Raw genomic sequence first — 15,337 nt, 5'->3', positions numbered from 1 at the left:
TCACTTGATATTAGCTATAATGATATTAACTATTATTATACATTGCTATCCATTAAGAGAAGAATTATAGAATAAACATCATATAAAATGATATTTAAATTCTAAAATTAAAACACAAGGCATTTCCTCAGATGGATTCAGAGGCTAAAACAAAACAAAACAAAACAAAACAAAACACAGGGAATTATATCTAAATCGAGCTTAAACCCAAAGGTCACAGCTGGGCGGGGTGGCTCATGCCTGCAGTCCCAGCACTTTGGGAGGCAGAGGTGGGGGGAATCACTTGGGCCCAGGAGTTCGAGGTTGCAGTGAGCTATGATGGCGCCACTGCACTCCAGCCTGAGCAACAGAGCGAGACACTGTCTCAAAACAAACAAACAAACAAAAAACACCTCCCATGCCTGGCACCCAAGGTCATACTGAAACAGCCAGTGCTCATTTCTAATGTTGCCGACACTTACCAGCTTTTGATGGGCAAAGACCATATTGCTAAGCCTTCTTGAAACTTAGTACAGTGCATTCGATCCAGAAGGATACTTATTTACTGACACTTATCCACATATGCTAAAGCAGTGGCCCCCAACCTTTTTGGTACCAGGGACCGGTTTCATGGAAGACAATTTTTCCATGGGCCGTGGGCAGGGGGCTGGTTTCAGGATGAAACTATTCCATCTCAGATTATCAGGCATTAGCTTCTCACAAGGAGCACACAACCTAGATCCCCCGCATGAGCAGTTCACAGTAGGGTTTGCGCTTCTATGAGAATCTAACGCTGCTGCTGATCTGACAGGAGGCGGAGCTCAGGGATAACACCAGCTCGCCCTCTACTCACCTCCCGCTGTGAGGCCTGGTTCCTAACAGGACATGGACTACATGGCTGAGGGGTGGGGACCCCAGTGCTAATGAATGCCTACTGAAAAGCACTGCTTTTTTAGTGTGCCTATCTCAGTGGCTTTTGTACTAATTCCCTCTTCGATTCATTTAAGTATGCCCATCTTCTAAAACCCAATTCAAGTCCTCTTTTTTTTTTTTTTTTTGAGATGGAGTCTCGCTCTTTTTGCCCAGGCTTGAGTGCAGTGGTGCAATCTTGGGTCACTGCAACCTCTGCCTCCCATGTTCAAGTGATTCTTGTGCCTCAGCCTCCCGAGTAGCTGGGATTACAGGCACACACTACCACGTCCGGCTAATTTTTGTATTTTTAGTACAGTTGGGGTTTCGCCATGTTGGTCAAGCTGGTCTTGAACTCCTGACCTCAAGTGATCCGCCCACCTTGGCCTCCCAAAGTGCTGGGATTACAGGTGTGAGCCACCACACCAGGCCTCATTCATTCATCTTTTTTTGAGACGGAGTTTTGCTCTTGTTGCCCAGGCTGGAGTGCAATGGCACAGTCTCGGCTCACTGCAACCTCTACCTCCTGGGTTCAAGCGATTCAAGTAGCTTGGATTACAGGTGTGTGCCACCACGCCTGGCTAATTTTTTGTATTAATAGAGACGGGTTTTCACCATGTTGGTCAGCTGGTCTCGAACTCCTGACCTCAGGTGATCCACCCACCTCGGCCTCCCAAAGTGCTGGGATTATAGGCGTGAGCCACCGTGCCCGGCCCTCATTCATTCTTTAACTTATTTCTTTAACTCCTTCATTCTGTCTTCTTTAACCATGCCAATCTAAGTGATCTCTTTGAACTCTGAAGGTAGTACTTATTATTTTACCATCCAACTGATGCTTAATGTGATCACTTGCATTTTCAACACATATTTCAGACATTACTGAAATCCACTTTCATTGCCTGACAGTTTCGAGGCTCTGGAAATAAAGAGATGTATAAAATAAGATTCCTATCATTAAAGAGTTCCCATTCTAGTAGAGAAGACAGAGAGTAAACCAATAACCAGAACACCATGGTGCTTTGAATACAATACACACTTTGTATATTACAATGAAGAAGGGAATCAGTAATCAGTGGGAAGACTCATCAGAGGAGGTTATATCTGATTGGCACCTTGAAGGATAAGTGGAAGCTAACCAGGCAGTGTACGTGTGTGTTGGGGGCGGGGTAGAGCAAGAAATGAAGGGAAGGGCATTTAAGGCAGAATAAAATACGGTATTTGCGTGCAGTCCAACTGTGGAGCCAAGACTTGTAAACAGCATATGGGAGGGATCTAGTCTTTATTTCTGGAAACCCACTCTTCTGCTTTCCAATATAACTTAGTACAGAGCACACAGATATTCAGTGAATATACTTGTTTTATGTATAAATGAATTTAATTAGTTGTGTGCAAAAGGAAAGATTTAGGTGATGCTTTTTGGCAATGTGTTGAGAAAAACAGAACTGCCTCAATATATTGTTATAGTAAATCTAAATGATGAAATACCATGTAGCCATTAAAAATGATGCTAAGAAGTTTTAAAGGGCATTGATAAAATACTTAAGAAATTACGTTATACAAAAAAGCTGTAAGGACTGTGCTGTCCACCATAACCACTAGGAACTGGTTGCTGGAACTTGAAATGTGGTTAGTCTGACTTGAGGTGTGCTGTAAGTGTAAACTGGATTTAGAAGGCTTAGTAGGAAAAAAGAGAATGTAAAATATTTATTAGTAATCTTTAAAATGTTGATTACATGTCTACAAGATATTTTGGATATATAACTTAGATTTTATTTGAATTAAATAAAATATATTATTAAAATTAGCTTACCTGTTTATTTTTAGCTTTTTAAAAATGTGACTGCCAGAATATTTAAATTTATATGTATGGCTCATATTATATTTCTATTGAAAAGTGTTGGTACAGATGGTAAGATCTGGATTAGAAAAGAAATACAAGGAAAACTAATACAATAGTGATTTTTTTGTGCCTGAAATATGGGGCTATTGTTTCCCTTCTGTATATTTCTACAACTTCCAAATTTTATTCATTGAGCACATACTATTTTATAATCAAAAGGAGTAAATAGAAATAAAGAAGACCCAAGTAAAAACAATGGGAAAAGAGATCTCAATTTGGTTCAGAGACTTGGCTGCTGGAGTTGGGGAGAGGCGGTGCCAGGATACCCAAGTGCCTTTCTGTCGCCAGTGGAGGGTTAGTGCACAAAGGATGTTGGCCAGCTGTTCTCCATCCTGACTGGAGGCAGAAAAAAGTGGAAATGGGTGTTAACCGCAGGAGGGGGCCTGTAAGTTAAATATAGGGAAGAATTTCCTGAAGTGAGGGTGTTTAAACTCTGGAATGAGTTATGGAAGAAGCCTGGTCCCCTAAGGTCTTTTAAAATACTACAGATACCCATATGCCTTGTGTGTTCCTGTCTAGAGGCAAGGAGGTGACTCATCAAGGTTCTTCTGAAACAGCTATCTTAGAGAAAATAACTCCAATAAAACTTTCTTTTTCACTTATTTTTGACTAGGCTTAACTTTTCTTATTAGGGGTGCCGGCCTGCAAGAAATGCTCTCAAAGGCAAGCCTATCTGATACAGCTACCTTAAGGAGGACTCTTGAGACTTCAAAGACAATGTTATTTGATCTAAATTTAAAAACCAACGTCAGCTAGACAACATGTTTTTCACTTCCCTAGAGGGTCATCTGCCAGATTTCAGTTCTGAATTCAGCATAAGGATGATGGACAGAAAGGAAGAGAGTAGATCTGTTTCTAAAAAGTGAGGCTTTGTAAAGATTTAAATACTGGATACTGCCTCATTTTCAAGAGTAAGTGGTTCGGTGTAAAAGCAGAACTACCATATCATTACTCGATTTTAAGGGAAGTAGATTGGCTCACTTATTCTAAATTTTCATTATTCTCAGTTTACTGAAAAAACATTTTCCTAAAATGTGTCAAAGTTCTTAGGTATTTTCTTCTTCTAATACTTTTATTTAAAGCTATAGCTTGATTCTGTTTTCCAAAAGGAATGGAAGACTACATTAGAAACAGGTCAGCAGAAGGACTATCTAGAGATTTTACCACGAAAATGAGATGGCTTCACATAAAGCCACTAGTTACTTCTCCCAACATTAAACACTGGTGTTGTTCATTAAACACTCAAGTACTCTGGAGAAATATTCTAGCATGCTGTCGAACAGCCAAGGATACTTCTCAGTGCTCTATCCTTACTAAGGTCACTGAGATTGATTCTGTCTCTTTAAAAATGGCTTGCTTGGCCCTAAAACAAAATGAGTCGGCCCAACGTTGCCCTCTATCATTGTAGCAGACTACACACTAATGATGGGCCTCAGGTTGTAAGTCCCACATGACAGCGAGAGTGAACAATGTATAGGAATATTCTTGCAAGTGATGTCCTTCAAAATATTTGTCTTATCTAATAATTTAGATTATAAACTAAAGAACTGTCAACTAAGCAACGGCAGGGAAAATCTTACACTTTTGAATCTTTCTTTGTCTCCCGAACAATGCTATACGCAGAACAGATAATGAATTGTCAAATGCAAAAACAATACTTAATAATACTTTGCACAGTTCATTTTAGTTTATAAACCACTTTGATGAACATTATCTCATTCGGCCTACAAAAACTAAGCTTGGGAAATAGTTTCCCAATAACTGGTGGTATTAACTCCATTTAAAGAACTGATACTCAGCTGGGCGCAGTGGCTCATGCCTGTAATCCCAGCACTTTGGGAGGCCAAGGCGGGTAGATCACGAGGTCAGGAGTTCGAGACCAGCCTGGCCAACATGGTGAAACCCCGTCTCTACTAAAAATACAAAAATTAGCTGGGTGTGGTGGTGCGTGCCTATAATCCCAGCTACTGGGGAGGCTGAGGCAAGAGAATTGCTTGAACCTGGGAGACGGGGGTTGCAATGAGCTGAGATCGAGCCACTGCACTCCAGCCTGAGTGACAGAGTGAGACTCTATCTCAACAAAACAAAACAAAACAAAACAACCGATACTCAAAAACAACTTATGAAAATTAAGTCATAGCACTGAAACTGGAATCCATATTTTCTGATTCCCAAATCTAGTGCTCCTTCCTCTACGTTATACTATCTTGCATGAAGGTGTTACATAGTTTAAGCTCTATAATCAGGAAAAATTAAACTTAGGATAAAAAATCCTATGAAAAAAACAGGACAGATGGCTTTGAAATCTTGCTTTCATCTTATTCTTATTCTTCCTTTTTCTTATTCAGAAAAAAAGAGCATGCCATTCCAGGAAGCATTCCACAAACACTATGGGCAAATATGCTTTAGGCTACTCACCCGACCCACGTGCTTCCTTCTTCAGTGTTCCTGTTTCTTAACCAATGAAGTTGAAACGTGATCGTTTTTGTTTCTTTCAGTCTTAAAGTTGTTAAATTCTTCCCAAAGTTTTATTACTTTTAGTTTCCTCCCTCTTGGAGGTAAATGAGGTAGAATAAACAACCAGGAATGTTTCCACCAGGCCTGTTGCCTGATTTTGCAGTGTATCTTTCCAGCGCTCTGGATTTGACTCTGGTGGGTTTCCCTGAGGAAGGTAGGAGGCACTAGAATAGAGGTGGCACAGAGACAGGAGGGCAGGGGAAGGGCAGAGAAGGAAGAGAATGGCCATTACCCAATAATGGGCACTGTGATACTGTAAAAAGAATATGGGATCAGGAGTCAGATAATCTGGGTTTCTGGTCCCAGTTCCATCACTTAGTATCACGTGATCTTGGCAAGGCGCTTGGCACACTGAGTCTCAGTTTTTTGGTTTGTAAAATAGTGGTCATTCTTCTTGCCCAGCTACCCTCACAAGGTTCTTGCAAGCTTAAATAAAAACATAGAAAGTTTTGCAAGTAAGAGATTTTATTATTCGTAACTTCTAACTATGAGTGAGAGTTACCTGAGAAGGCAGGTACCAAAAAAAGTTTGTAGGCAAACAGATTTTAGGGTACTTATCTCTAAGGCCTCAGAATGGTCTTACAAAGGACTTGGGGAAAGTGAGAGGTAGACAGATGGTAAATCTTCTGTACCATTAATGTACAAGACAGCATGAGCCAAAATATGAACAAGAGCCATATTCTATACCTAGCTGTAAGATGACTATAGATGTCAAAGTAAAAACACCTATAGCAAAGGATTCATTTAATTTTAAAAAGATATAGACAGTAACGACGATTCATTTATTCATTATAAAAGCTACCGCTTATTAAGTATTACTAAGTGCCAGGCAGTATGCTAGGTACTTACCTATTTAATTCTTATGACCACACTATTAGGTAGGCACTATTACCTTCATTTTATAGGTAAAGGGATTGAGGCAGGCAGCTTAAACCTGTGTGAGGTCACAGAGACGGCAGATGGTGGTGCTGGTATTCAAATTCATAGTCCTAGTCTTTCCACCTAACTGGGCCGCTGTTCCTTAACCTACTCTGTCCTATACCCCAATCCTCATGTGGCCAAATTATTCTTTTGCTCCAGATCCACTCTCCACTGAAATGTTATCTCCTTAGTGAAGGTTTGTCTACACCCCTCACACCGGGAACTAAAGGGCTTCCTCTGAATGTTCAAAATAACTCTCCCTTATAGCATGTCGTACTTTTTACTTTTTTCAGTACATGTTGTTTTGTTCCTATTTCACCACCTTAATTAGACTGTAAGCTCCTTGAACACAAGCTCAAGGAGCATATTCCATGAGTAGAACAGCTCAGATGGCTTCTTCATTCCCTTCTCTAGCCTCCCTGGCTTCCGTAATGCCAGGCTGGGGCCACAGAGATGAGTAAGACGTGGTCCCCAGACCCAAGCTGCTCAAAAGCCTAGTGGGTAAGACTCGGCAAAGAAGTGACTCTAAGCTACTGAGGGAATACATACTTATCTCTGTAGCCGCCACTGTGGTGCTGAGTGAGTGAATGAATGAGGTAAGATATGAGCTGGATCTTGAAGTGAGAGCAACATCTGGATAGGGCAGAGGAAGGGGCAGGCTATTCTGGGTAGTGGGAACTTGCCTAAGTAAAGAACAGAGGTCACAAATCAGAGTGCTATGCCTGGGGGTCAGTTGAGAAAGGGTGGGAGAGTGGTGGAGAGACAAAATCGAGGCACTGCCTGAGGACCTGGATGCTGGGGCCCCATCACACAGCCCATTCACAGAAACCTTGCACATAATCTCTTCGACTCAGTTCTAAACTTATCGTCTTACAGGTAGCCATTAGGCTGCAGCTTGCGTGCACATTCTTCAGCACCCACATGAGTGGTGCATGTGCATGTCAATCTGAGTCTCAGATCACTACGTAGGCAATAGTAAAAGAAAACTGGGATGTTTAAATGACATTCTGGTGACTTTTAATCACAGTATTCAAGAGCACAGATTCTAAGCTGAAATTCTGCTTTTCAAAATTGTGTTGCTTGGCAGTTACGACTAGGTTATAATTTTAGGATGAAAAAATGGGCACTCCTTTTGGAAAGACCTGGCATAAATCACTGAGAGCTGTGCCCCGTGCAACTGCGTTCATAAAAAAATGGGGGTTCATTTTAGGATTAATCAGATTGATCATTCTCATATTAGCTAAGAATTCTATAATGTGCAAGAAAAAGAATTACTTTATTAAAAGGATTTTTATCACAGCTTTTCTTTACAAAATAAAACAAAACAAGCTGTCACATAACTTTGAAGCTTACCATAAGGAGGAATTCAGTGAATGCACTGATCCTCAGCCAGTATGAAATCCTCAACACCAAAAGAACATACAGCAATCTGCCTCCACAGGGACCAATCTGTGAATGGTAACAACCACACAGAAAATGGAAGTGTTTTGCTTTACGAAAGATGTAAGAGCCTCCCTTAGGAACCTGAGTTTTTTTACCCTTTGCCCTAAGGAGCACAGGCTTGAGAGGTAACTCCTTACTCCACGGCTGCTCTGGGAAATTCTCAGATTTCCTCTGAGACTCAAAGTGCTTGCTCTGGCTTTGTTTAGCTCTGTGACTTCCAGCCTGGCTTCCTGCCGTGATCTTTACTTGGAACTGATATGTAGCATTCATTTTGCAGTGCTTTGCATCTACTTTAGTAGCCTATTTTACGTTACAGTACCATAAAGTGGCACATGCCTGTTCACTCAGTGTTAATGTGCTTGGCACACAGCTGGCACAGAGGGGCACTACATTTATAAATGTATGAGCTTGGAGCTTAATGGGTTTGCTGCATCAGTGCCAGGACACCTAGATTCTAGTTTTATGGCTACAGGTTCATGGGTCAATTATGCCTGGAAAGTCAATTAATTTCTCCGTACCTTAGAACTGAGAGTTGCTGGAAATTACAGTGTTTTAGGAGTAGAAGGGCAGTCAGGTTGCAATGAGGAAGCATTTATCTGTAAATAATTTGAGTAAATTGTCTACAGACGTCTCAGAAGAAAAGGACCTAATCTCTAAGGTTCCAGTAATTTGTTGTGATTTGTTTCTCATTCCAAATGCTTTTCCATTTCTAATTTTGTATTTGTAATTTTGTATTCTTTTTCTTAAAAAGGATTGCCAAGGAACCACAAAGCCCAGATTCTCTCCATTCTTAAAATGAATTTGCATTCCAGCCAAGGTGCCTATTCATTGCCAATAAAGCTGCTGTGTTCATAAAGCTGCTTTTCTTAAACTATTCCCTCCCTATGAGGCGATGAGGTGAAGATGGTGGTAGGAAACAAGGAAGAGACAGAGCACATTCTACACAGAGGAAGAGTGAGTGCAACCACTCAGACAGGAAAGAGCTTATTCACATGACTACACAGAGGCCAGTACAGCGACAGGACGTGAGTGGAAAGGGAGTGGTATCAGATGAGGCACACGCCAAGTAGACTATGGAAGAAAACTTGGATTTCAGTCTTGCCACTGAAGCTGAAGAGTGATTAAGATCTAGCCAACATTTAAAAAGATCATTCTGGCTACCATGGAGAGTGGACAGAGGCAGGACAAGACAGGGAGACAAATTGCACTGGTGCAGCTGTTTGGGTAAGAAAAGGTGGTGGCTTGGACTGGAGTGGCAATAGCAGAGATGGGAAGTGAACAGATTGATATGTATTTTGCAGATAGTGATGACAGGGCTTGCTGATGAATAAGATTAGCTCTGATGTGAGTGAAGAAAAGAAAGGGATCAAGGATGATTCCCTGGTTTGAGCAACTGGGTAGACAGGATCCCATTAGCTGACAGGAATTATGCTGGTGGAAGCAGGGTTTTAGCTGTGTTGAGGCTGAGATGCTTGTAATACTCCCAGTGGCAGAGTCAAGTAGGCCCCTGGCTATCCAGAGTGTGCAGGAGAGGTTTACACAGAAAACAAAACTTTGGGAGTCATAAGCATATATGGCTTTCAAAACGATGGGTATGGGTGAGAACACTTAAGAAGAGGGTAGAGAGGAGGCGGAGGAGGAGAGAAAAAGAAGAGAGTAGAGAGAGAAAAAGGGAAGAGGGCCTAAGATGGGGCCATGGAGAAGCTAGAAGCAGGAAAGCCAGGAGAGGGCAGTCCTGTGGAAGACAATAAGGAAGAGTGTTTCAGGAAGGCAGGAATGGCCAGCAAGGCCAGGTGCCACTGAACAGGATAAGGATGAAAAGTGACCTTTGAGTTTGGGTCTACGTTTAGAATTTGGTAGGCACCAAGCTAGATAAAAGGAATTTCAGTATACTCATAGAACTAAAAATCAGACTGGAGTGAGTTAACGAGGAATTGGAAAAATAGAACAGAAACAGACCTATAAGCATTACAAAAATTAAATCAGTAGTTAAAAATCTACACTCTCCTCAGCAACAAACAAAATACACTAGTTTTTTCCAGGTTCTACCATACCTTTAAGATAGAGATACTTCCTCCTATCTTATATAAACTGTTATGGAGAGTAGAAAACAAAGTAAAGATCCTCAATTGATTTTATGAAGCTCTTATAACCTCATCATGTTTGGTCAATTCTAACCAAAATCAGACAAGGATTTTATGTGAAAGAAAAACTGTAGGCCAGTCTCATTTCAGTTTGCAGATGGAGACATTCTAAAATATTAGCCAAGGAGAATCCAATAATGTAGGAAAAAATAATACATCATGACCAGGAGGCAAAGATGGTTTAACATTAGAAAAATGTAGTGTTACCTCAATAGATTCAGAATAAGCATGGTAAAATTCAAAATACACACATTCATGATTAAAAAACAACTCTTAGTAAGCTGGGAATAGAAAAATTCTTCCTTTTGCTACTGTAGGATATCTACCCAAATCTACAATAAATATAATACTTAATGGTGAAAAATTAGAAGCATTCTCTTTTAAGTCAGAAGACAAGGATATCCACTATCACTGCTCCTGTTCTGTAATAAAACATAGTAAGACAAGAAAAAGTAATACCATTATTCACTAAAAATATGATTGTATACGCAAAAAATCCAAGAGAATAGAAACAAACTATTGTAACTAATGTTAGCCAGAACACACTCTCAAAATACTAAAAATCAGTGCTATTCCTGTACACCAGCCACAAAATGTTAACTATTATAATAAAAAAATTTACAACAGCAACCAAAACTGTAAGCTAACAGGACTAAGTATATCTAATAAAAGATGCATAGACTTTTATGTAGAAAATTATAAACCTCACAGAGGTATGTTTTAAAAAAGCAAGCGATATAACATGTTCATAGTTAGGAAGACCCAATGCCATAAAGCTGTGAAATCACTCAAAGAGTCAAGTCAAGAAAAGCCAAGAGTTTTGAAGAAAAGCCTTCCCTAACAGATATTTCCCTAACAGATATGGAGGTTATCTTTTCCCTAACAGATATCAAGAAAGTTGGAGGTATTTTCCTTTTCCCTTCCTATGAAGGAACATGGCTTAGGAGTTAACACTCTTGGCTCTCTCCATCCTGTTACTCTCTCAGAGGAGGAGGGACTTTTCTGAGTGGTGAATTTAGAGGGCAAAATAGCAACCGGGTATTCTTGGCTCAGCCTTATATGGGCTCCTGCAGAGAAGTCACCTGATCACTGTCTGCCAATGTAGTTAAGGGCCTGACTCTGTAGGGAAAGCCTGTGGCTCTCCAGTTTACATTGTGATTATGAGGATAAGTTTAATTTTGAGTGATATCTTTGCAAGCCCGTTTTATTTCAGATCTAAAGCTCCATTTTCCAAGCAGCTTTATCAGTAGTAAAATGGACATTTTGATTTTTATTTCATCCTCAAATCTCAACAAGACTTTTAGAAATTACATCTTACAATAATTAAAAATGTCATACTAATCGATGGCTAAGCCAAATAAAGCAACAGAACAGAACAGGGAGCCTGGAAATGGATCTCTATGGATAAGCGAACTTGCTTTACAAAAGAGATGCCATTATCATCAGTGGAGAAAAGACAGACACTTCAGTAAATGGTTCAGGGACAATCTGCTATCTGTACTGAGCAAGATTCATTTAGTGTGATTAATTAGTGTTGTAGGCTGCCAATTTTCTCATTATTTTAGGTTATTTACCATTGTGTTAGAAAACCTCTTCATGAATTCTGCGCCTTGTTTCCAACTGGACCACATCTCTTGGGGTCAGGACTTGAGCCTTCTCGTTTCTCTCTAAAGCACCTATCACAGAGCTTTACACAGAGACAAGCTAAATAAATACCTGCTAGCTCACTTTTATTTTTCTTATTACTTTACATTAAAACTTAATTCCTCTCTCATATTCCTGAAGGCATCCGGGTCCATATCAACACCAAGCTTTAATAATTATTTTGATGTTTTGAGTGGAATTCTTTAAACAGTTGTGTATTTGCTTAACAGGAGTCCTATCTAAGACCAGACATCTGGAACTTGCCGTTTTGAAAATCAAAGTAAAGACCAACCACAGTTTTTTTTACTTTTCTGAAGGCACATCAGCAGAGCAAATCAAATTTCAGAGAGGTAGAATTTCAAATCCACACAGCACATGATGAGAAAAATACCTGGAATCAGAAGCCAGTGCTGCCCCCAGCTGTCTAACTCTACAGGCCTGCTTTCCAGGCACGTGATTTTCTAAGTTACTGCCCACTACCCAAGAATTCAAACTTCAAGAACTACTAAATGGATACAGCCAACAGCTTTCCATTTAGGTCAAGTGAATGAATCTAATGTCTTCTTTGTATCAGACTTCCCCTCTCTCCTTCTCTTTTCAAAAGGTCCATGTCTACCCGGACGGAGCACTTTCAGCAGCAGCTTGCCCTCACGGTTCAACAGGCACTGACACCACATACAAGCAACATTTCAGAATGTACCTACTGGTCTCAAACTAAGTCCTGACCCCCTGACCTATTCTTTATCTGCTTTCTTCCTTTAATGCTCACAGCCATGGTCCTGATGCTCATTCTATAATCAGGCCCTTCACCTGTTCTTTGGAAAGGTCCAAGGGGCTCTGGGTCTCCCTTACCATGAATCATACTGGCTGTCTTCCAGTTTGTCTCAGCAATGCCCTCCAGGGCTCCTTGCTCAGCCACCTTCCCAAAGTTCAAGCAATATTCCCTTGGCCCCTCCTCCCTCCAAGGGGGCTACATCCTCCTTAGCCAGACGGGAGCTTAGATCTCCCCAAGTGTGATGGCACCTTTCATTTTCCTCCGATATCTCATTACAGAAGAAAACTCAGAGGCAGGTGTGGAGCAATGTGGAAGTCAGAAAAGATTTTCAGGATCCTATCCACATTACAGTTTCTGGTTATCAGAGATAAAGGTACTCACCACCTGACCATTAGTCCATGCTCCATGAAGTTTTTCAGGTTGGGAAGGGTTTGCCGCAAGTCTGGAGTCCCTAGTCCATGTTGATATCTTAGCTGTGAAGGTGAAAAAATAGAATTAAAGATATTTTGGCAGATTATAAGCTTCGGAAAAATGAACCACTAAACAAGTTATTTTTTTGAGCTCTAAAAGAGGAAATGTAAATGTTTGATACTATTATCAGCCTCACAGTACTGTCTACTTACTGGGTATTTGACATATAGATAAGCATGTGTATGAGTATGCACATCCACTTAAATTACGATGGTATTTAAGGTAGCCTCTTCATCTACTTACTGTTCTCTTGCCCTCTAAACTTAGAGAAGACTAAGAGTGACCAACTGTGGAATCAGGATATTTCAAAGACCCCTGTATCTAGCCTTCTTTTCTACCCCCCGACCCTGGTAGGGTTTGCTAACACCAACTCCAGGGACATATACCAGAAAACCAGTGTTTTTTAGATATTGCCAGCTTCCATTCAGCCCTCCCCTTTGTATAAACAAGGATAAGGACCATCTTGTATTCATCTCTGACTCCAATAGTGTCTGGCATAGTGCTGGTACTTATTCAATGCTTATTAAACAAATACACTGCAACTCACTTTTGACAGAGGCTGTGCTCTATATTTCTCTTGAGTCTCTAACGTTCCTCTTTGTCCAGACCAGAGTACATAGCTGGAGAGGTGGTATAGGGAAACTGCTGGCTTGTGGGCTAGATCTGCCCTTTGTTTGATTTATTTCTGCTAGAGGCCAATTTTCTAAAATTAAGTGTCTTTCTGAGTACTCTGGATAACTTGCTAATGGTTTTCATCGGTCTGTTCTTCACTTCCTTTCACTGTGTCTCTGAATATCACCATTTGCTTCCATAACTGACCATAACGGAGAGCCAAGGTAAGCGGATGTGCATATTCACACACATGCTCATCCACACATCAAACACACAGTAAGTGGACAACACAGCTCTGCAAAAATGTGTTTTTCAAATGACATATTACACATGAAGAAAGTTTATAGACTTTATAAAATGTATGTCGGTGTACAAATGTGAAGAGGCATCAGTCTTAAGGTTTTACTCTTTTAGCACTTAAATTTAAGAGTGGCTAAGTCAAACTTTTAAATATATCCCTCTCTTAAAAAATAAAACCACAAATCATGTGAATAGAAAGCAGGGCTTCAGAGTAAGACAACAGGGGGCATAAATAAACACCTGCTAAAAACAGTCAGTTTTCTTTTGTTTGACTCTAGTATTCAACTGATTTTTCTCTGCTTGAGTGATACTTAGGGAAAGAGTTCACTCTCACTGATTCTGGGCTTTTTAAGAAAAACCTCCAAACATAACTGGGTCTCCTGAATGGTTTGAATGAATACACACATAAAGTAAGGAGGTAGAAACATGCAATGTTAAAAGTAAAAGGTATCTTTAATATTATTTCAGCCAATCCTTTTCTTTTGCAGATGGGAAAACTGAACCCCAGAAAGGGGAAGTAAATTATCCAGGGCCACATGGTTCAATGGCAAAGATATTATCAGCCAGGGCCTCCTTTTCACAAACCATGCTACTCTCTACCATCTACCCCAAAGTCTGAGATGAAAACTGGTAACAATACTTGAGAAAGCAGATGGAAAATAGTTTTTTCCTTTTTCAAACCTAGCTTGGTGACCTAATCACCTCCTGAGATTTGCAGACCTTGAATTATAAGATCTACCCCATATTAAATGACATCATTTCTTGTATTAATATAAATGCATTTTTCCATACATTGATAAAAGCAAAATGGCTGATATCCCAACATGACATTCCTGAATTCATTGTTTCAATAAGAAGTGAAATTGTTTACACATGGCATGGAACTTTTACCTGTGATTCATACTGAAAAATATTAAACATCAAGGAAAAAAAAAAAAACTTACTGAAATAACACTAAGCTATGTGTCTCCGAGTGAGTACACAGACAATTGCCTGCCCCAGGTTCCACAATGGAAGATGGGTGTTGAACTGTTTTCAGAGACCACAGTGAAAATTTCTCTCCAAGTCTGATTTTAACCAAAAAAAGAAAAATGTGGGAATTTCAAGCCTCCGTCTGGGTCTTAACTCTCCATTTGCTGCATAGTACTATTTTTTTTTAAAATCATAGAATCTTTGAATTTTACAGCTTAAAGAGACCCTGGAGATCATCTTTCCAACCTTCTTCCTCTTATAAATGAAGAAACTAAGGCCCAGGAAGACAAGAGCATCCTGCCCAAAGTCACAGGGATGATAAAGGACAAAGCCAAGGCTAGAACCGCTCAATAACAGCTCCGAATTCTACCATATTACCCTTTTAATTTTCCACATAGGGGACTCAAAAATAAATGCATACATAACACATATATTATTATTAATAAAGTATAAGTATGGTTTAACAAGTCTAAACCACTATAAGATTTATAATGAAAAAAAAAAGCAGTTCTCTGCTCTATCTACCCCAAACTCTGAGAACACCTTTTAGCTGTTTCTTCTTTACCTCATATTTCTGAATAATATGCTTATATTAAGATTTCTTATTCTCCCTTCCCCTCCAGTTAGAGACATCATCTACTATGCTCCCACCATGAAAGATGAGAATTTAGCACTCTTACACCACTTTGCTCTCACACAAACATTTTATCCCCTTTCCCATACATTATCTACTGGCTTTTTCTTAAAGAA

At 40.0% G+C, this 15,337-nt stretch overlaps 1 protein-coding gene across 3 annotated transcripts in view; it reads right to left on the bottom strand.

Annotated features, from left to right (window-relative positions):
* UVRAG (UV radiation resistance associated) overlaps nucleotides 1-15,337 on the bottom strand; it is a 330,142-nt gene that overhangs the window by 13,635 nt on the left and 301,170 nt on the right. For all 3 annotated transcript variants that reach the window (XM_054439837.1, XM_063672095.1, XM_063672094.1), the window contains exon 14: nucleotides 12,614-12,705. In XM_054439837.1, the coding sequence (XP_054295812.1) occupies nucleotides 12,614-12,705 (92 nt within the window). The remainder of the gene's footprint in view (nucleotides 1-12,613; nucleotides 12,706-15,337) is intronic.

The sequence above is a fragment of the Pongo pygmaeus genome, chromosome 9, assembly GCF_028885625.2.
Source record: "Pongo pygmaeus isolate AG05252 chromosome 9, NHGRI_mPonPyg2-v2.0_pri, whole genome shotgun sequence".
Lineage (NCBI taxonomy): Eukaryota > Metazoa > Chordata > Mammalia > Primates > Hominidae > Pongo > Pongo pygmaeus.
Note: the sequence above shows the minus strand (reverse complement) of the source record. Positions and strands in the feature narration are given on the sequence as shown.